The 21,147-nt window shown below is 45.4% G+C and overlaps 1 protein-coding gene across 2 annotated transcripts in view; it reads left to right on the forward strand.

Annotated features, from left to right (window-relative positions):
• Nucleotides 1–21,147, forward strand: part of LOC138581368 (formin-J-like) — a 1,098,959-nt gene that overhangs the window by 440,474 nt on the left and 637,338 nt on the right. For both annotated transcript variants that reach the window (XM_069652650.1, XM_069652651.1), the window contains one exon: nucleotides 19,947–20,147. In XM_069652650.1, coding sequence (XP_069508751.1) covers nucleotides 19,947–20,147 — 201 coding nt within the window. The remainder of the gene's footprint in view (nucleotides 1–19,946; nucleotides 20,148–21,147) is intronic.

Genomic DNA, 21,147 nt, shown 5'->3' on the forward strand with positions numbered 1-21,147 from the left:
AACTGCTTTGTGCGTGGCATATGCATGGCCAAAGAAAACAGCATACTAAGACTGATCCGGAAAGAGCTCAAGTAGTGAGAAGCGTTTGAAAGCTCTACAGCGTCAAGTTCTCATTGCTTCAAATTCTCACACTCAAGCCGACCTAAAGGAGGAACTTCTGAAGTTCAGGGAAACGGCAGTACGGGAGATAAAATTCCAGGGTCATGGTCACCAGATCCGGCAATATGGGGAGGGACAGAAACCAGGCACCTTGTTGGCCCGCCTACTCTCAATGGACAAAACCCGTCACGAGTTGAATGTGTCAAAGACGCTCAAGGACAGCGGGTATATACTGAGGAGGAAATCACTCTCACGTTCCGGAATTTCTATCAGAACCTGTACAGTTCCAAAGGTAACTCAGACCCGAACTCTATACAGGAGTATCTTAATGACACTGAGCTATACTGGGTGGAGGCAGACCTGTGAGAACCACTAAACGCTCCGATAACAGAGGAAGAAATTCTGGAGGCAATAAAATCCCTTCCAAACTCCAAAGTGCCAGGACCTGACGGGCTCATTGGAGAGTTTTACAAAGCCCACGCATCCATCCTCGCCCCACTCCTGCTCCGCGTCTACGAAGAAGCAGTCGAGCACGGAAGCCTTCCCCCCACACTGCGCGAAGCCAATGTTATGGTACTACATAAAGCCGGCAAACCCGCAGATGAATGCGCATCTTACAGGCCGATCTCCTTAATTAACCTGGACAATAAAATTCTTGCCAAAATACTTGCAACACGGCTACTCCCTCTCATGCCGGCCCTAGTGATTGGTGACCAAGCCGGATTTATTCCAGGACGCAGTACCACATTCGGCATCAGAGACTGTTTGGACTCATCGAGGCCATAGATCCAACACAACAGGCGATCGCGGTACTTCTTGACGCCGAGAAGGCGTTCGACTCTGTTGAATGGCCATTCATGATGGCAACGCTTAGACAGATGGGCTTTGGTAATTTCTTTATCAAGTTAGGGTCTCTGTTATATAACGACCCGCGGTCATATGTCACTCTGGGTAACACTAGATCCACGAGCATATCACTAGAGCATGGAACAAGACAAGGCTGCCCGCTTTCAGCACTGATATTCGCCCTCATCATGGAGCCTTTGGCTTCGAGATTACGAGAAAACCAACTGCACCAAGGGCTTAAACTAGGTCCTCACAGATTGATTGTTTCTCTTTACGCTGATGACGTCATAGTGTATGTCAGAGACCCCCAAGAGAATCTTAACCCTGTAATGCGCAAAGTGATAAGATTCGGCTAAATGTCAGGGCTAAAAATTAATCATTCCAAATCGGTAGTGTTTCCCTTGACCCCCAATACAACTGAATTTATTGACAATCACGGCTTTAAATGGGAGCACTCAAAGGTGCGCTATATGGGCATTTACATGTCACGTATCCATCATGAGATTTACAAAAATAATTATGTCACCACGCTAAACTCAGTGCAAGAACGTATCCATAGGTGTAAATCATTACCGTTAACGATATGGGGCAGAGTATCCTTGATCAAGATGGTCATTCTTCCTAAACTTCTGTATTTATTTATAAACATCCCACTACTCCTTCCCAAATCCTTTCTCCAAAAAGCAGGACGGCAGTTCTAGAGCTCATATGGGCAGGTAAACTGGCTTGTGTCGCGTATAGCACTCTGGTGTCGCCAACATCCAAGGGGTGTCTGGCGCTCCCAGATATAGAAAAATACTATTGGGCGGCCCAGGCTCACTTCCTGAGCTATTGGTACGCAGATCATTTTGTTCGCCCACACGTGCAAGTGGAACGAGCCCTGGCCTCACCCGACCTGCCAAGCGCTGTCATTATAAGTCAAATCCCAGTCCCATATAATACGCTTAACACAATCTTGTCTACATATGCAATCTGGAAAAAGATGGCAACCAACTACGAAGTATACGTGAGATTCTCCCCTCTACTTCCAATCAGATTTATTCCCGGCATTCCCCTCACAAACGAAAAAGTGTTTCTAATTTGTGCTGACAAGGTCAATGTCCACTCACTCGGAGACCTGTTCCCTGAGGGCACCTTTCTAACCCCACAAATCGCCAATGATAGGGGGGGTAATACATCCCTAGATGTTTTCCTTTATTTTAGATTACGCCATACCTTACACAAGTTATTTCCCTCATTTCCTAAACAACCCCCCACCTGGGAGTTACTACATAACACAATTCAGGCGCAGGGGGAGGGGAGATTGGTCTCGCTGTTATATAAATCCATGGTGGCCGATATTGGGAAACCCAACACTAAAACCCAGCAAAATTGGGAAACTGTCATTCAGGAGACGATATCCGCAGAAGATTGGTCCTATATCCTAAACCAAACCCAAAAGGTCGCACTGAATACTTGTTACAAATTAATACATTTTTACTTAGTACACCAAATATACTATACCCCAGTCAAGAAGCACAAGCATCATCTAGACACGTCGCCCCAATGCGAAAAATGCGCAGCGGCTCATGCGGATTTCCTCAACTTGGACTGGGACTGCCCCAGAATACAACGTTTCTGGAATTCAGTCTTACAAATAACGGCTGACATCATATGCGAACAGGTGACCCCGCTTCCGCTAAGGCCACTCCTGGGTCTCACTAAATACCTTCAAGCTGCATCTCGTAAATTAGCAGCCCTTCTTCTGGTGTTGGCCCGGAGGAGGATCGCCATGTCATGGGGCAGAGGCCCACTACCCAAACTTGACGACTGGAAAAGAGACATAACATACTGCCAGAATGTGGAAAGCGAATTTATAAGAACCCTACCATTGCATGCACACCCCCCAGACATCTGGGGACCGTATATCGCATATCTGTTAAACAGTAATGAATCTGTAGGCTCTGATTCGTCTGGCACCTGAAAGGAGACTATGGAACTGAGATCCTCCACATCCCTCTGACCCTTAAATTTCGGACACTGATGAAGACTTAAATTGGGCTCTAATTTCAAACGGGGGTGGGAGGGGAAAGGGCAGCTTCGGGGGGGGGAACAGTTAATGGGTAATGTTATGAAGTTTTTTTTTTCCTTTCTTCCCTTCCTTTTTTACTAACCCTCCACCATTTACCCCTCCCCGTTTCCTTTTCCTCAAGTTTTGATCGTGCACCTTGTTGGTGCGATTGTATTTCGAGGGTATGTAAAATTCAAAAATAAAGTAAAAAAAAAAAAAAACTCTGTTGTTCTATCAGCCGAGCATACTACTGTATTTCCAACAATCATTCTATTCCTCCTTCTTAATTATTGCTTTTCGTCTCTTTTTATATAATCAAACTTGTGTGTCTGGTCAGGTCTCACCGTCTCCTGCTTCCAGGAGGATGTCATTACCAGTTTCCCCACTAACCCTTCCAAACAGTCGGAGAATTTATCAAGGCGAGGACGATCTTCCTTAGAATTATTACAATGATTGCCATTCTCCAAGCACATGATTAAATTTGCCATATTTCTCTGCTGCACAACTTCTACGTCTCTGAAAGAAATACTGGTGCCTGTGCGGTGTCCTGAACCGAGTCCAGTCACTTGCCAGTCAACCGACTGAAACTGAGTGACTGGACTGAGACCTGAGATCGGTGGATGGTTGAGGAGAAGGGGAAGTGATGCTAAGTGTAGTTCCAACTAACTTAAAAGACTCATGGGTTCTTCCCCTACGGAAGAAACCTACCCTAGATCAGGACATACCAACAAACTACAGGCCTATCACTACTTTTCCATTTCTTTTAAAAATTGTGGATAGGGCAGCTTACTTGCAGATCCAGAAACACCTGGAAAACCACAACCTTCTAGGTCTCAGGTAATCAGGCTTCCGCCCTAAAGACGGTACTGAAACCGCCTTGATCAACCTTAAGAGACAAATGGACTCCATCAAAGATAATGGCAAAGTCGCCCTCCTACTATTACTTGACCCCTCAGCTGCCTTCGACTTGGTCAACCACCAAGTCCTGTGTAATCATCTATCAATAGCAGCTCACTTTTCTGACGAAGCCAATGCATGGATCAAATCGTTTTTAAATAACAGATCAATGAGAGTCTTTGCACCAACAGCCACAGCCAACCCAGCACCAGTCACTTGCGGAGTCCCACAGGGCTTCTGTCTGTCACCGACGCTATATGATGTATTTACTAAACCCCTTTTTGACCACCTTGACCAACAAGGTAACATCTACGCAAACTACGCAGATGATATCCAGACACTCATCCCGCTAACTGGGGAATATACTAAAGACACCACTGTACTAAATGACATATACTCATTCATTCAAGCTTGGATGGTCAAACATGGATTCTGCCTCAATGACGACAAAACTAAACTACTGCTTTTAGGCTCCCAATACAGACTCAACAAACTTGACGAACAATACTCAGCATTCAACATTGACGGAAATAACATCTTGATATCTAAGGACGTGAAAACTTTAGGCATCTATCTCGACTCTTTGCTCACATTGACTAGACAAATCAACACCATCTCCTCTTCATCTGCCTACACCTGTAAGTTAAACAATGACTGCAGGCCATTACTCTCTGCAACCAATTGTACCTCCATTGCCATTGCCAGAGCACTAGTACTCTAGTCTTGATTACTGCAAAGCACTCTACTTAGGCACAAGCCAATGCAATCTGAACAAACTGCAAGTAAGTCAAAACAATGTGCTTAGAGCAGCATGAAATATCCTGAGATCCCATCACATCTCGGATATCAGAAAAAATAATCAATGGCTCTCTGTCCAACAAAGGATAGAATAGAAAACTTTATCACTCATTTAAAAGTGCCTTGACAATTCAGCACCAAGATACCTGGCTGATAATTTAATTCAAAACACTTCACCACGCCCCACTAGATCTGCACATACCCACTGCCTAACAGTGCCTAGGTTCAAACTGCAAAAAGCTGGAGGTAGCAGTTTCCCGTTGATGGCCGCCAAGTTGTGGAACACACTACCCTCCACGTTAAGGACAGAACCTTCCGACCACCAATTCAGGAAAAATGCTAAATCTTGGCTGCTTGCAAAAGAAATATAGATCTCATAGCCACACCTTTAGCCTGTTGTACTACCCTACTCTGTATATACACTGTAAATATATATACTTTCTGCTGTCTTTGTAATTATATGCTCTTGTAAATAATCTGTGGGACCTCATCTCCCAGTTTACATAAGGTTTTATAACATCTGCTCCTATTGTAAGCTGCTAGACTGTATTGTATGCAATCTACTGTATCTATTGTAAATTGCCATATTGTACTGTAAGCAATACGCCCAGATGCCCTAGGGCTAGGTGTGCTATATAAATAAATAAAGCAGCAAAATGAGACATGGGAGAAGCCAGAGAAAGTGCTGAAAGAGCAAAAAGTCTCTGCAGTGCCAGATTTCTACTGGAGGGGCGCAGCATACGCGGAGAATAATGTTTTACCGGACACCTTGGTGTCCCCTCTGTCCCCCTCCCTATTTCTGTCTCCCTTTCTCATCTTAGACCCCCCAGAGAAGGCATTTGTCCCACTGGAACAATGTACTGTACTGGTTAATTCTTTACAAAACAGCGCCTTCAACCTGACTAGCGTCGATATGATAATAACAGAACCAGTCATTGAGGAAGAGGCTACTGCTGCAAACAAATCAAAATGACCACCTGTAAAGGAAAAAACGAACAATGTAGACCTCCCAACACATTCTCCTGTTCGGCCCTCGGAGGCGGTTATAGGAGAGTTTGTATGCACCCAACACGCCCAAAAACATCAAAGACACCAAAGTAATCAAAGAAATATAAGTGATTCCAACTCCCATAAAGCAACCAAAAACCCCAATATGGAGACGTCAGGGCCGTTTCCCAGTAAAGTGCAGTTTTGCACGCTAGCGGGTATGTCTTCGAACCCCCCTGATGGAAACCAGGGAGGAGGAACTCTCAAAGTTCAAAACACCTCAATCTGTTAGAGACAGAAACAAAATGGTGGAATCAGAATTACCAGCACCAAAAGACACAAGCCAAAATGATGGAATAAACCAGAAAACAAGTAGCCTAGATCCCCTCCCATGCCAACCGATGGAACTGGCCTCTTTTAAGGGCCGTAACTCAGTAAAATCTAAGACCAAGTCCCACATCAACCAGGCATCAAAGTTCAAAGACACCCAGGAGAAACCCGTGACATTGAAATGGAAATGGAGGAGAGTCTCTCATTTTAGTGCTGGAACGCAGCAACTAGACGCTCCCTCTGGATTAGAAGGCAAAAATCCCCAAAAGCTAAACCTATATCACAATAGGTGCGCACAGTGTGCGGAAAGAATGAGGGGCTAATTGTTGTGCGAGTTGACTGATGCTGAATTACTGGAGGGCACCTTACGGGTGGATGCACAACCTTTAAAACTAACCGTATCCACAATGCCTTCTATCTCTCAAAACCTGACAAGAGAGAACCCCTCCACAAAAAAGACAAAGAGTCAACTAAAATCTGACCCAACAGGAGGCATTATCGTGGGAGCCGACTGCTGAGGAGGACAAAACACAGAAAAGGAAGATCTGGATTATGATAAGAAGGACCAAAACACTCTGGGCGGAGCCACTTTAAACTGTGGAACTCTGACCTCACACTCACGGCTATACAGCGTGATATTGAAGAACTGAAAACAAGGATTACATTTTTTAATTCAAGCAGAAATATAACTGACAATGGTCAACTATAAGACAAGCAGAATGGCTAGTGTACTGCTGAAGAGCACCGCTGCTGGGGAAGCTGACGATAGTTTGGGATGCAAGATCACAAACTCTTTCTCGCCAGAAGGCTGTCAAGCCCCAACATCAGAAATATCTACAACTTCATGTTTAGGGCATGGAAACATGGCTCAAAACAGCTTGAGGAGGCATAACCTAAACTATTCTTCGCCAGCTCCTAATAGGTGCATGATGGCTAATAAAGATAGGAACCTACCCTCTGGGAAAATAGAGGACAAACAAGCAATGATCACGAGACAAGACCACTTTAGCCAAATGTCAGTGGTTACTATGGCCATGGCCCCCTTCATGAAGCTATATGAATCAATCTATGACACACTAGTGAACCAAACCACTTTGCTGGTGATGGTACACACAAGGTTGATCTTTATAGAGGGTTTCATCGCAGTTGGAAAAACAACAGGCGATGGGTTATACCACCATGACCCGCTATTAGTGAATAATGACATAAGAAGACCTAACAGCAAAAAAAAAAGCTCCACCCAAAACCATCCTGAGCTCGGAAACATCTACATTAAATGATAGCAATGGGATATCATCACGGTGGATGTAAGTTACTGCTGATCGTGCGGCTAGCCAGGTAGCGAACAACCAAGAGGATGCCGAAAAAGTGGGGGGCTATCTACAGTGGAGAAGCTGGAGCAAAGTATAATTTACTGTAACATTGATGAGTGGTCCAAACTTGGAGACAGCTAAGGATACGATTACAGAAAACACTTGTCCACTGTTTGCAAAAAACGGTGCCTACTTTAAATACTCAACATAGCCAACCACAGAAGACGAGAGGAATTGACTCCAGGAGCTTTATTAAGAAATTGTCACTCCCAGCAAACGCAAACAATCCCAGCAAAAAACCCAAAGGAAAAAACAGACTAAGCAACTAACATTTACGACAGAGGAGTCTAACCAAAGCGGCGTGGAAGGCGCGATGGCTCAGTCTCCCCTAAAACCACTTTTAGATTTGTCCACTTATTCGATGAATGATGGAATGGATGATCCTTCTGAAGTACATGTTTATCACCAACACAATATGTCTGCCCATACTCTCCACTCTATACTGCACCTGAACCGGACATACCGTTCTAACATTAGCAGAAAAAAGGGAACTAACGACTGCTAAATTTAGAGTCCGGGAAATGGAAAGTAAAAATAAGGGGAGTCGACCAGATATACCAAACGTGGACTATGCTCAAAAGAGCAATATACCTGCCCTAGTAAGAAGCAGAAGCCAAACATAGATGGCGAAAAGCCATGTCAGCCATATGAAGACGATAGACAGCCCAATACATTCCAATAATTATAAGCATTATACCAACGAACGGGGCTACACTTCAGAAGAAGACAAAAGAATTGATCCTCTATCGAGGCCAATGCATGACAAAACGCAAAGGGCGACTCTGAAACTTACAAAAACGAGAGAAAGATTTTGCAAGATGCCTTAGGGTGTAAAGAGTCGTGGGCAAAGAAGGTGACTTTATCCTCAATAGATATAATGTGCTAAGACTCTATGTATATCTTAACTGCGCCAAATCAACACGCACAATTTCGCCATGGTTGAATTTAGACAAGAAGATCATATGGATCTCGTATACCTACACCTACCTACAGTAAACTTTGGTGAAAAACCTAATGTTATCCTCAGAGGTAAACTTTCTCCTGTTGGGCTTTGATCTGACTGACCTCACAGAGAGGGTGTGGGAGGAGGGGTCTGAGGACACACAGAATGAAAGAGCACAAACAAAAACAGCTGGGTTTGAGGGGAGCCCTACGTGTAGACACAGAGTAAACAGAGGAAGCAGAGACACAGCCCCCTTAAAGAGAACTGGGGATGGGCAAGGGACAGAAGAAATAACACAAAGCATATTGAAGCCAAACTTAACACTAACAATAAATTATGAAGAGGAAATTGATAGGAGAGGAAGATCAAATTTAAACATAAATCCTTTGATGGCCCTCTTAAGAAAGACTCCTGGTCCTGGCTACCATCTGTACTGGTGCCTAAAGTGAACCAGTAGCTGTGCCTTAAGCCCCCCCACAAAAAAAACAGCGTCCTTCTCGCCTCTTGGAACACAAGGAGTTTCCTACACTTACTGGTGGAAGGAGAGCTACCGTGGGCCAAATTGGACTTTATTTGCTTCGAAGAAACCTGGCTAAGAACAAAGCCTTGTCTGGATGGCTTCCAAACCCTCATGGGAGAGGCTGGCTGCCCTAGGGCTTTAATTAACAATGGATCTAACTACAAAGTAGCCAGCTACTAAAACAAAGGACCATACATCCAACAAACCATCCTGATAAACAAAGGCAAGAGGCAAAGCAAAAGAGAAATAACAAGGAGACACCTAACCTTAATTAACATCTACTGGATCCCTATAAGGCTGGATACAAAGGAGATGATTGAGACAATGGCAGAAGTGATTGGTGAGGCATACAACCTGGATGACCCCTCAATCATCTTATGCAAGGACCTAAATTTGATTTGTATGACGGCGGATGGTAAAATAATAGAAGAATCTTTGAGACCCAGCTACACAGACACAGCAAGGTCTACTGTGGCAAAAGGTAATGGAAAGTTGAGAACTTCACATCTTGAATTGACAGCACGAAGAAAATAACTGATACCACCCGACCTGGAAAAGAGGAATACAATTGTTGGTGTTGGACTATATCTTTCTGTCTGGAGAAATGATAGAGAATATATACTCCTTCAAAATAATACCAGTGAAGGCCAGCGATCATAACTGGCTAAGACTATCATGGTTCACAAAGACACGTCGGCCTACTCACGGATTAGCTATTCAGGTGGAGGTGGCAAATAAGGGATGTAGGTTAAAGATGACTAAAGGAGTGGTGGAACAAACAGTCGCTATCTACTCAACATAAACTCATGACAGTAAGATCCGTTCTCCGGGACTCAGTGTTAATTACACTCCAATTCTTCCGCCTCTCTGCACAAAAAGGAGCATTCATCATTCTCTTTTGGCGGAAGTACACCAACACGTCTTTGACCGTTAACTGGTCGAAAAACGAGGTGAAATGAGGAAAGCACTGCACGACCTGGTACAACTACAAGCTGGATCTACGTACGAGCATCAAAAGGGTCAAAAACAAATATACGTCCTCACTTATAAATAAAAAGAGTGCCTCAATCTAGCTAGATGCAGAAAAAATGATGAAAGCCTTAACCAAGAAATCTTCAGCAGAAATATGGGGTCTGATTAAGTCAACTGGTCAGACCCAAAACCAACTACAGATAAATGAAGTGACCGAGGCAAAATGGACTATGTTTTTTTTAACAACGGGCCCGTTGTTAACATGCTGGGCTGCTCACGGGACCCGCTAAGGCCGCCTGGTAAAACCAGGCATCCTTAGCAGGTCCCGGGAGCAGAACTCGTAATGAGGCGGTAAGGGGTTGACGGCATCGGCACCTTTACTGGCGCCGTTAACTCCTTACCACCAGGGTCGGAATGACCCCCTATATGTCAAAGTGGATAGAGCTCAAGCTTGTGCAGTATGTCATGACCAAGTCCACAATTAAATTAATGGAAGAACTTTTCAGATGGGAACATTTTCCTTCAGAGGTTGTCACTGACAATGGAGTATAGCTCACTTTGCGTGAAATAAAAAAAATCCCTAATGAGCAACAGCATCAAGTAATATCGTGCAGCGTTCTGTTGCCCCAAGGATAATGGACAAGAGGAAAGGGCCAATAGATTCATCCAAGTGATTCTCCATCTGCTAGTTGCCTCATGGATGGACGGTAGACACACTGCGTTGAAGCGGTAGCTGCACACAGATGCATGACAAATTCGAAAACAGGATTGTCTCCTTTTGAAATCATGAGAGGGTAGAGCATGACCAGACTACTTCTCAAATGGCTATCAGAAATCAAAGACAAACCTCATGGTATGTACAAAGAGATTTAAAAAAGGTAAACATTAAAAAGTCAAAAGGAAAGCAGGATATGACCCAAGGAAAGCCAAAGTAGTTCTTGAATTTCATCAGGGGACATTGTAGTAGAAAAGACTTGCATTGACTACTTTATTACAGACAGTGGGAAAAAATGGAATATGGAAAGTAGAAGGGACAAAAATGGCATACGGTAACCACAAGAACAGCAGCATGAGGACAATGGACTCTTACGGGAACAAATGACAGTGCACAGGTGGGTGAATGAGAAGCCTCAAGAGGACTGCTGGATGAGCAAGAAGTGACTCAAATGGACTCTGATATCATACTGCAAGGAGGAAGTAGCATTGAACCACTTTATGAGACTTTTAAGAGTCCTGGATATGTGAGAAAGTGTCACAAAAGCAGGAAGCCTGCAATTAAGCTAGTGACTGTGAACTATACTATTTGTTTTTCCTTAGAAGCGAGATGTGTGGTGCATAGTCCTTCCTCTGTGCCGGTAACTAAGGGACAGCGTGTGAGATCACGTAAGGAGTGGCACTAGCATTGGAGTGAGTGTACGGGCAGACAAGGTGTTAAACAAACCTGAGCAAGAGATTCTCTCTCATTCTCCAGAAGGTTTATTATACGCACCCCTACTGCTGTAGCTCTATTATACAAAGCTAGAAATAAAACATGTTATCATGATATCACTCTCTATTCATACTAGGAGTCCAGCACAATGTTCACCCAAGCTGGAAATACAAAAAACATTTCTTTCAGGGATTTTCTTCTCAATTCCCAGCATACGTGGCCTCAGACTAGCAATATTATTTTTGCTAGCTCCAGGACAATATCTGTTATTATATATCCAATTGCGGCAGCTCTACTTCTAGGACAAGGTGCTCTCAATACAGAAATATTGTATTTCTACTTTCACAGTGGGTGACCTCCATTTCTTGACTGGCTCCCTAATTAAAGAAATAGAAAAGGTGACCACCTGTTACAAAGACATATTTGTATGGATCCAAGATGGCTGGCGGGTTAGGAACACTGTTAAAAGGTGCTCTCCACATCCCTACCCCAGATAAGGATAAAATAAGCTAAAATCCCCTCCCCGGGCAAATTGTGGCATAATATAGGAGTCAGGGACGAGACCTACCTCGGAGAAGGTGTCAGAGTTGAGGGAAGGTGGAGGTTGGGGCAAGTTTCTGCAGAGGAGGCCGGGCCTGCTGGTAAACATTGGGCGACACAGGGGAGAGCCTGTCGGAGTGCTGGCTCTAGAGCTGCGAGGGTCCTGAGTCAAATGCTGCCAGGACCTGCGAAAAGGATTCCAAAGCCCAGTGGCAGTCGGCCTGTCAGGGTAGCGGAGCATAGGACCAAGAACGCGGAGGCCGAGCAGAGGTAGAGGGGAGAAACTCACACCGGGAGCGGCCTGGGAAGCAGTGAAGTGGAGGAGGAGCCAGAGCTCGACAGAGTGTGGCGGGAGGACCGGGGAAAAGTACAGATCCCGCCGGCAGGCTCCACCACAGATCAGCTGGAGGAGGGCAGGTCCCGCCGGTTGTAAGGTGGGAAGTGGCGAAGCTGAGCACAGCCACAGGGCATTGGGAGAGGCGAGGTGATTCCGGACAGCCTGGAACAGTTGCAGGGTTGGGGAAGCCAGCCCGACTCAGCAAGAGACAGAGGAACTGAGGGAAATAAGCTAGGAGGCAGAGACTCCAACAAGCGGACTGGGAGAGAGGAACATACGGCAAGCAGGCAAGCCAATACCCAGCTCCCTCACAAATTGCATATCTCTCATCCAGGGAATGGGTAAGATCCAAGTGAGGCACCAAGCTCAAAACGGGGGCAACAGACAGCAGCTCTGCACAACTTAAACCCCCAGCTCATACATCACAGATCAGAAGGAGGTGCAGTGGAGGGTGGCAGGGCACTGGATATAAAAGGAAGAAGCCCAGTCAGAGGAAGCCTGGCCCCATCTGACTTAACAGAAGACTTTAGATACCACCAACAAAAACTGCATGGACTTCAGCCTGGCTCCAGAGAGGCTGGGGGCCAGAAGGGGGCATCCCCCCTGGGGCATTAAGTCATCCGGGGAAGAAAGCAGGAGGAAGCAGGCCGGCAGGTTCCAACCTGAGGTACAGAACAAGTGGAGGCATTAAGACCCTCCCACCCCCAAAAGTGGGGGCAAGGGCAACCCAGGAAGTACTGCGCCCCCAACACTAGAGCAGGAAAAGCAAACCAAGGGGCAATAAAGATATAGGGCCTCATTACACGGTAGGCGGTGAACCATGGCGCAATTAGCGCCATGGTTCATGCCGGTAAAATACCGGCACCGCCTTGGTGGAAAGGGGAATTACCGCCCCATTCCACCATTGCCCTTCCCCATTCCCATTTTTGCCCCATAGGGCATAATGGGAATGGGGAAGGCGCTAATTACGGCACCGCAAATTGCGGTACTGTAATTAGCTCCCTGGGTCCCTTTGCGGGTTGGTTTTTAACGCCTGCAAAAAGCAGGCGTTAAAATCCCCAACCCGCAAAGGGACCTCGTAGTAAGGCGGTAAGGATTTACCGGTACCGGTAAACCCTTACCGCCTACCGTGTAATGAGGCCCATAGTCTGTGCAGGTACACCAGTGGGGCGGGAAGCAGCAAACCAGTGACGGCAGACAGGGAGTTGCAATTCAATGACCGGATACTCCGGAGCCCAATTAAGATGTCGAAAAACAGAGGGAAAGGGCCCCAGACCCCTGCGAAAGGAAACAAAAAGAACTGTGAGCGGGTGTTAATGAAAATGTGGAGGAAAGAGGGTGGATCCCAGCCAGATAGTGACATGGGAGCAGATAGGAGCGAGTAAGAAATCCCTCAGGAAGAGGCCAAGGAAGAAAGAGGGGTCACACAAAACCATTTTGGGAACAATGTTTTCAGAATTTTCAAAGACTGGATGGCAAACATGATGCAAACACAATTGAACAAAATGAAGGAGGACCGGAAGGGAGCATTAAAGAAGGTAAAGAGTGAACTACATACACTGGAAGCAAGAGTGGACACTAATGAAACAGCCCTGCAGGAACTAGTGGATGGTACTCATAAATTGGAGGACATGATGGAACACCTTGCCAGGGCCAAGCACAACTTGGAAATCCAGGCCGAAGACCTTGAAAACAGGTCAAGGAGGGCAAACATCAGGGTCAAGCCAATTCCGGGAACAGAGGGGGATGCAGAGCTGCAGCAATCAGTAAAACAAATATTTGCAACCCTGATTGATGTACCAGACTCTGACGAAATCCTGGTTGACAGGGTCCATAGAGTGGGGCCAAAGAGGAATGAGCCGGAAGCAAGGCCACGAGATGTCCTAGTAGCCATGCACGAGTATACGAAGAAAGAGAAAATTCTGGCTGCAGCCAGACGATCTGAAGACCTCAAATTCAACGGAGCTACAGTCCAATTGTATCAGGACCTCTCCCAGATTACGCTCACTAAAAGAAGGTTGATGCGCCCGATAGAGCAAGAGCTAAAGAAGCGAGGCATCAGATATAAATGGACTTTCCCATTCGGCCTCTTGTTCGAAGTGGAAAAAAAGCAAAGAAGAATCACCACGATAGAGGAAGGGGCGGACATACTTGGCATAGAAGTGGACCGACACACAGCGAATTTCAGGGCCCAGAAAAGGACCACCCAAAAAGGAAGGCATGGGAATGGTCAACCCAGGAGTCAATGAGGAAAGCAAGAAAAAAGAGGGGCCCACTAGGCTCGAGACTCCCGGCGAAAGACTTATCACATGAATCGGAGCCCCCTGAAAGGAGCTCCAATCCGTAAAACACCTAACAGCTCCAAGAGATAAGTAAGAGCACCTGGGGAGGGGTAAAGTAACACAAGCGGTGGGGAGGGAGGAGTAGGGGGATTCCTGGTATCGAGGGTCAGGGAACCCCCGCTAAAGGGAACACTGGGGAAGGAAAGGGAATCAACACCCAAGGAGGAGATTCGGGAGGGGCTTGATGCCAGTTGAGCCACCCCAGTGAGGGGAGAGCGGAGGGGGGAAAGATTGGGAAGGTGGAAAAGGGACAGGTCCTGAGTTGCTCAAATAGGCCAGCCAAGGAAAGCAAGCACTCACAATATCTGTAAGCAATGGTTAATGATAGGTCTCTAAAAATTGTCTCCCTGAATATTAAGGGGCTCAACTCACCAATTAAGAGGAAAAGACTGGACCACTTTCTGGCAAGGGGGAACCCAGACATAATCGCCCTGCAGGAAACACATATACAAGAGAAAGACAAGCATAGAATAAGAATACGCAGCTACGACCGATTACTACAGTCAAATAACCCGGGGAAGAGAGGGGCACTCTTATAGCAATGAAAAATAATCTTGACCTTAGAATTATGGGAATGAGCAGAGACACTAGTGGAAGGTTCATAGCAATAACTCTCCAGGGAGGTGGGGAGATAATAACCATAGCCTCACTGTATGCTCCCAACATGGGACAGGATCGCTTCATACAATCAATGGTGCAAAAACTAGAAGGGTTTGCTAAGGGCAACATAATATTCGTAGGAGATTTCAATCCAGCGTGGGATCCGTTGAGGGACAGGAGTGCAAGAATCTCCCATACCCAAAAGAAGCCCTCGAAGGAACTACTGGGGAAAATTGACAATTTATCATTAGTAGACACTTGGAAGGAAAACAAGGGGGAATCCAGGGGTTCCACTTTCTACTCTCATGTGCATAGAACAGCATCAAGGATAGATCATATGTCGGTGTCACGCTCCTTGCTAGGAAGAGTGACGGATGTGGAGGTGCCACACTGCCATCACACTATCGGGCCACGCTCCCATCACATTGACATTCACACAGCCAAAACAATTAGCAGGGCTTTGGAGATGGAGGTACCCGACACACATTTTCAAGGATGAAATCCTGAGGAGCGAACTGAGGGAGGGGATAGACCAATGCTTCCAAACAAATGAAAGCCAGGAGATAGAACCTCCCATGATTTAGTATGCTTTCAAGGCTAAGAGGAAAAAATAATAGCGATAAAGGTCCGGAGTGACAGTGTAACCAGGCAATTAGAAGAGGACCTAGAGGAAAAGCTGAAGGCAATTATGCTTAAAATGGTGGCAAAACCCTCAGGGGAGACAAGAAAGGAATATAGGGCAATCAGAGGCCAACTTGAAACACTAGAAACAAGCAGAGCAGAGAGGTCCCATATGCACCTCAAACAGAAGTATTACATTAAGGCAAATCAAGCGGACAGACTCTTGGCAAGAATGCTAAGGAAGGAGAAAAAAGAAAGAACTATTCTAAAAAATTAAGATGTTCGGGGGTGGGGGAGGGAGCGAACAGACCTTAAGTCAATCAAGAGGGAATTTGTGAAATTTTATGGGGAAGTATATAAAACTGAAGACCCAGATGAAGGGAGCCAGGTGGAATACCTAGAAAACTGCAAGTTGCTGGGGATAATGGCCCAAGAAAGGGAGGAATTAGAGAAGGAGATAACTGGAGAAGAGGTGCACAAGGCAATCTCCGCACTCCCCACCAATAAAGCTCCGGGACCCGATGGCGTCACGGCGGATTTTTATAAGACTTACAAGGAGGTCTTGGTTCTGCGCCTGGCCTCCCTGTTCAACAACTTTGGTGGTTGGGGGATAACACCCTCAATGGAAGAATCGAAAGTGGTGTTACTACCTGAGCCAGGGAAGGACCATACAGCATGCAGCTCATACAGGCTGATTTTACTTATTAACATAGATGCCAAAATATATGCTAAGATCCTGGCAAACTGATTAGCACCTCTTCTCCCCAGACTGGTAGACTCATGATAATACCAGGAGAATTGCCCATATCATAGAAAAGGTCAACAAATTGAATACTGCGGCCCTAGTGGTCCGTTGGATGCAGAAAAAGCCTTTGATTGGTTAGAGTGGTGGTTTCTCTTCCTCACCATGCGCACAATGGGATTGGGAGAGGCCTTTATGCCCAAAATAGCAGCCAATTACCAACACTCTTCTCTACGCTTACTCATAAACGTGGATCTCTCTGACCCTGTGGCGGTATATAGAGGAACGAAACAGGGCTGCCCCGTGCCCCGCTACTATACGCTATCCACCTAGAACCTCTTCTGAGCACGATCAGAACTACCCAAGACATAGAAGGGGTCCCATTTTGCAAGAGGGTGCATAAGGTGGCAGTATTCGCAGACAACATGCTACTAACTCTGACAAACCCACATGAATCCCTAAAGGCAGTAGACAAGGCTCTGGCACAGTTTGGGGAGGTAGCCGGGCTGAAAATAAATAGGAACAAATTGGAAATACGGAGTCTACAAATACCATCAGGGAGGGAAGGGGATATGAAATCTGGATCACCATATTCGTAGGCCCCGAATAAAATAAAATATCTGGGAATTTATATTACTAAAACCATCGACCAACTCTTCAGGGCTAACTACCCCCTGCTGATGGAGGCCATCAAAAATATGCTCCACAGTTGGAGCCCCCTAACCATATACTGGATGGGTAGGATAAATGCCTTGAAAATGGCTGTACTGCCGAAATTACTATATGCGTTCATGGCAATCTCCGCAAAGGAGCCGATGTCCTTCTTCCGAAACCTACGCAAAGACACGCAGGCCTTTATTTGGGAGCTGAAGAAACCAAGAATGTCACCTAAGTTAATGCTGCAGCCTAGGAATAGGGTTGGGGGGTGGGAACCCGACCCTATAGCGTATTATCGTGCAGCCCAAATCATAGTAATGAGGGATTGGGCAAAGGAGGACAGAGGTAAAAAGTGGAGGGAAATGGATAGAGCAGTGATGGAAACAGATCTAGAGAAGGTACTATGGCTACCCCGGGAAGACAGACCCCGTAATATGTATTGTAGTGACATTGAATCCTTGGTAGGGCAAACATCACTGCTCACTCCGATTTTTAGCAATCCGTAATTCATGCCAGGGTGGGCTACGACGGGATTTGACAAATGGCAGGAAGGGGGTTGTCGGATGCTGAGGGATTTGTACGAACAAGATGAGATCAAATCCTTTCCCCAATGTAAAAGTGACTTTGGTGTAGAGGAAGGGGAAAGATTTCACTATGCCCAGCTGACACACTGGGCCCAAAACCCTAAAGTAAGGGAGCAGCGACACGTGAACTAACCCTGTTTGAGAAATTTATATCCACTAACTCAGGGGATAAACAACTAGTGGGAGCGCTCTACAGACTGATGAAAGAGGGGGAGGAATCTGGCGAAAGACGGTTCATGGTCAACTAGGAACAGCCAGTCCCAGTCGGTCAACACCGAACAATGGCAAAGCCTTTCGGCTAACATACCCAAATTGACACACTCACTACAAATTCAGGAAATCTGGATAAACATGATGTATCAATAGCACCTTACTCCTAGTAGGGTGTCCAAATTCTACCAGATGATGTCCAAGTCATGTTGGAGGGGATGCAGGGAGGAAGGAACTTGGCGTCACATATGGTGGCAATACCCAACAATCGAACCATTTTGGGGGATGATTCAAGAAGCGATGAGGGGTACACTGGGAATGGAGGAGACACCAAACAAGGGACTGTTTATAATGGGTATGGATGGAGAGCTAGAAAAGTTGCCCATGAAATCCCAGCAACAAAATTACGTAATCCTGGAGATGGCTCGGGCCTTCCTAGTAGCCCGCAAATGGAAAACAAAAGAGGCACCCACGCAACACGAATGGGTGGGAAAAATATGGAACCTGGCTGCCATGGAAAAAGTAACATGCAATCAGGGGTAACACCAGAAATTCCTCATGGACTTGCATTTGGTGACACAATTTCTAATGAAGGACTCCAGGAGAGCTTGGTGCCCAAGGAAGATGCATCTCCTGGGACTCGTCTGAGAAGCATGCCCGACTAGAGACTGGGAAGCAATATCAAAGCGATGAGATGGGGAAGAGGAAAATCATCAACAACGAGAGGGGACAAGAGGAAACAACACAAATACAGCGCAAAAACAGACAGAGAGTAATCTGAGACATGAAGGGAAAGGGAAGGCAAACTTGATCTATAGGAGTAAACTGAGCAGATCACTCAGGACCTGGGAAGGATGGGGAAGGAGAGAGGGGGGGATTTGAGGGGAATGTTTATTGTTTTGCAATTTATGGTTTGTTATAAATGGCAATAAAAAATGTAATTAAAAAATATATATATTTGATATTTTGTATTGTGGTAATTTGATCGCCAGTTCGTTTAGCCATGGCACCAAAGGGTCATTCTCAGTATTCCTGGGTCATAAATTGTACAGGATGTGCCTTAGGAATATTCGTAGATAATGTTTAATGAGGTTCGGGAGGATGGAATGGCCAGTATTCTGCAAGCTCCTACAGTCAAATTCCTCATTCTGAGGACTCCTGAATTCATTTTTCATTAATATTTTATTTTGGAGTGATAATACTGCAAAAGAATAATTAATACTTAATTTATAACAAAAGATGTTTAGGGATCGAGTTTAGCAGTTGAGAAATCTGATATCGTTAGGTAGGATACTCCCATACTTGTTAAGTTACATTTCTTTTCTTTTGAAAGTTGTTTAATTATAAACCCCAGTTATGTCAATTTCACTTCTAAAGAACAGGATTTAACGTAATTTATTTCTGTTAGGGCTCATTTTCATTGATGTGTATGGCATAGAGTAGGGGTGGAACATAACTTAGGTTTCCGCCACTCCCTTCCTCGCTGCCATACAGAAACTCCAGCATTTGCACTGGCACGTATTTTTATGCTGGCGCAAATGCTAGGGATTCACATGGAGTCAGCAGACTTTTTGCACCATAGAACTCCACTGTAAATGCTGCCACCATGCGTAAATGGCAGACAGCGTTTTCTTCATCTGCACGGCGGCGGAGTATAAAAGGGCGACCTACAAGCGTGTACGCCCCTTTTTTTATATTCCCCTTTGGCAATCCGGCAAGAAAATGAGGAAAATTTGGGGGGCAGGGACCTATCTACGCTGAAGTGCAAACGTAACAAGTCCCTGCCCTCAAATTACGATGACCTCGAATATGAGCATCGTTTTAGTTATTTTTAGCCTAATTTTGTGCCATTTGAATATATGTGTCTGGAAAATATAAGGTTCACAAAGTTTTGCATCGCGCTTTCTTTGGCTAGCGTTTATATTATCCTGTTCTACAAACATGGTTGAAATATAGTGATAAGAAATCACGGTGCTATACAGTCATGTGTTAAGGCTAAAGGAGAGTAGAGTGACTGATATTATTTTATCAATTAGTGCATTTCATCACAACTCTGTCTTTTTTTGCAGCTGACTGAAAATACCAAGATTCTAGAACAACCCCACAAACCCAGCATACTTCAAGAGCCTGAGAAATACATACCAAGCAACATACCTTTTAATGAAAACAAAACAGTCTCCAATTATATTGCATGTAAACGAATGAAAAATACTACCTCGAGTAAAAACAGTGAAAGCATCCTGCTGGAACGCAGTTTGACCATCATAGAGGTAACGGATAATCATTATGATAATATGCATTTGAAATGTTAGGCCGCCTTCATGTATGACTGAGACAGACATGAAGGCGCCTGAATGTTATTTTGGAGCTGAATCATAGAAATATGCAGAACATGTTTAAATGATAAACCACAAGCATTTACAGTATCCTGAAACTATACAGCATTGTTTTTTGTTATATTGGAGATTAATGCATATTTTCACTGTCCTCTTACCCTCCAAATATGAAACCCACTTTGACACTTTGGTACTAAGGTACCCCAGTTATATCCATCATACCCTCTCGAGAAAACTCCTGTCTGTCACTACCAACAGACTGCTCTTCACCGTCCTACAGCTGACACACCCCATCCACTTTTTAGGCCAAGATGGAGCATATTTTTTTGAGGGATCCACACTCCAGTTTCCATCTTTTCTGCTCCCCATTTCATCATTAAGAACCCCTTACAGGGCTGCAGCATCACTCTGACACGGAAGACGTGGTGCTGTGTCATAACCAGGTGAGTTGTGGCTATTGGTGTCAGGGGGTCGGCGGGATTTCATTTTGGACTGCGTGAGATGAGTTTGGGAGTAAGCAGGGTGGACTTCTGGGCAAAACGAGCAGGGATTCTGGCCCCCGCCCCATCCAACGCCTGACTGATGCCTGACAAACTCCTTGCCCAGCCTTGACGGGCCCAGTCCTCTATGGGCTAAAGTCCCAGCAGGCCACTAAGCATATCACCTTAGCCTTTTAGAGCGCAGTTTGATGCATCTCTCTGCCTGCTAACAAATGTAAGAAGGAGGGAGAAATGGTGACTGTGGTTCTCAAATTTCATGCTGCCCTTTCACTGAACCTTAAAATCTTGCCTCCCATGTTTTCACGCTACCCCTTTCCCTCCTCTGCCAACTCACACATGCTTTTTTTATTCCTCATGGGGTACAATGTACCTATCTGAGACAAAGACAGAGACAGAGGGCCTCATACCAAATCTGGCGGTACAGAAATGAAGGG

This window comes from Ambystoma mexicanum, chromosome 3p (assembly GCF_040938575.1).
Source record: "Ambystoma mexicanum isolate Mex_15411 chromosome 3p, UKY_AmexF1_1, whole genome shotgun sequence".
NCBI lineage: Eukaryota > Metazoa > Chordata > Amphibia > Caudata > Ambystomatidae > Ambystoma > Ambystoma mexicanum.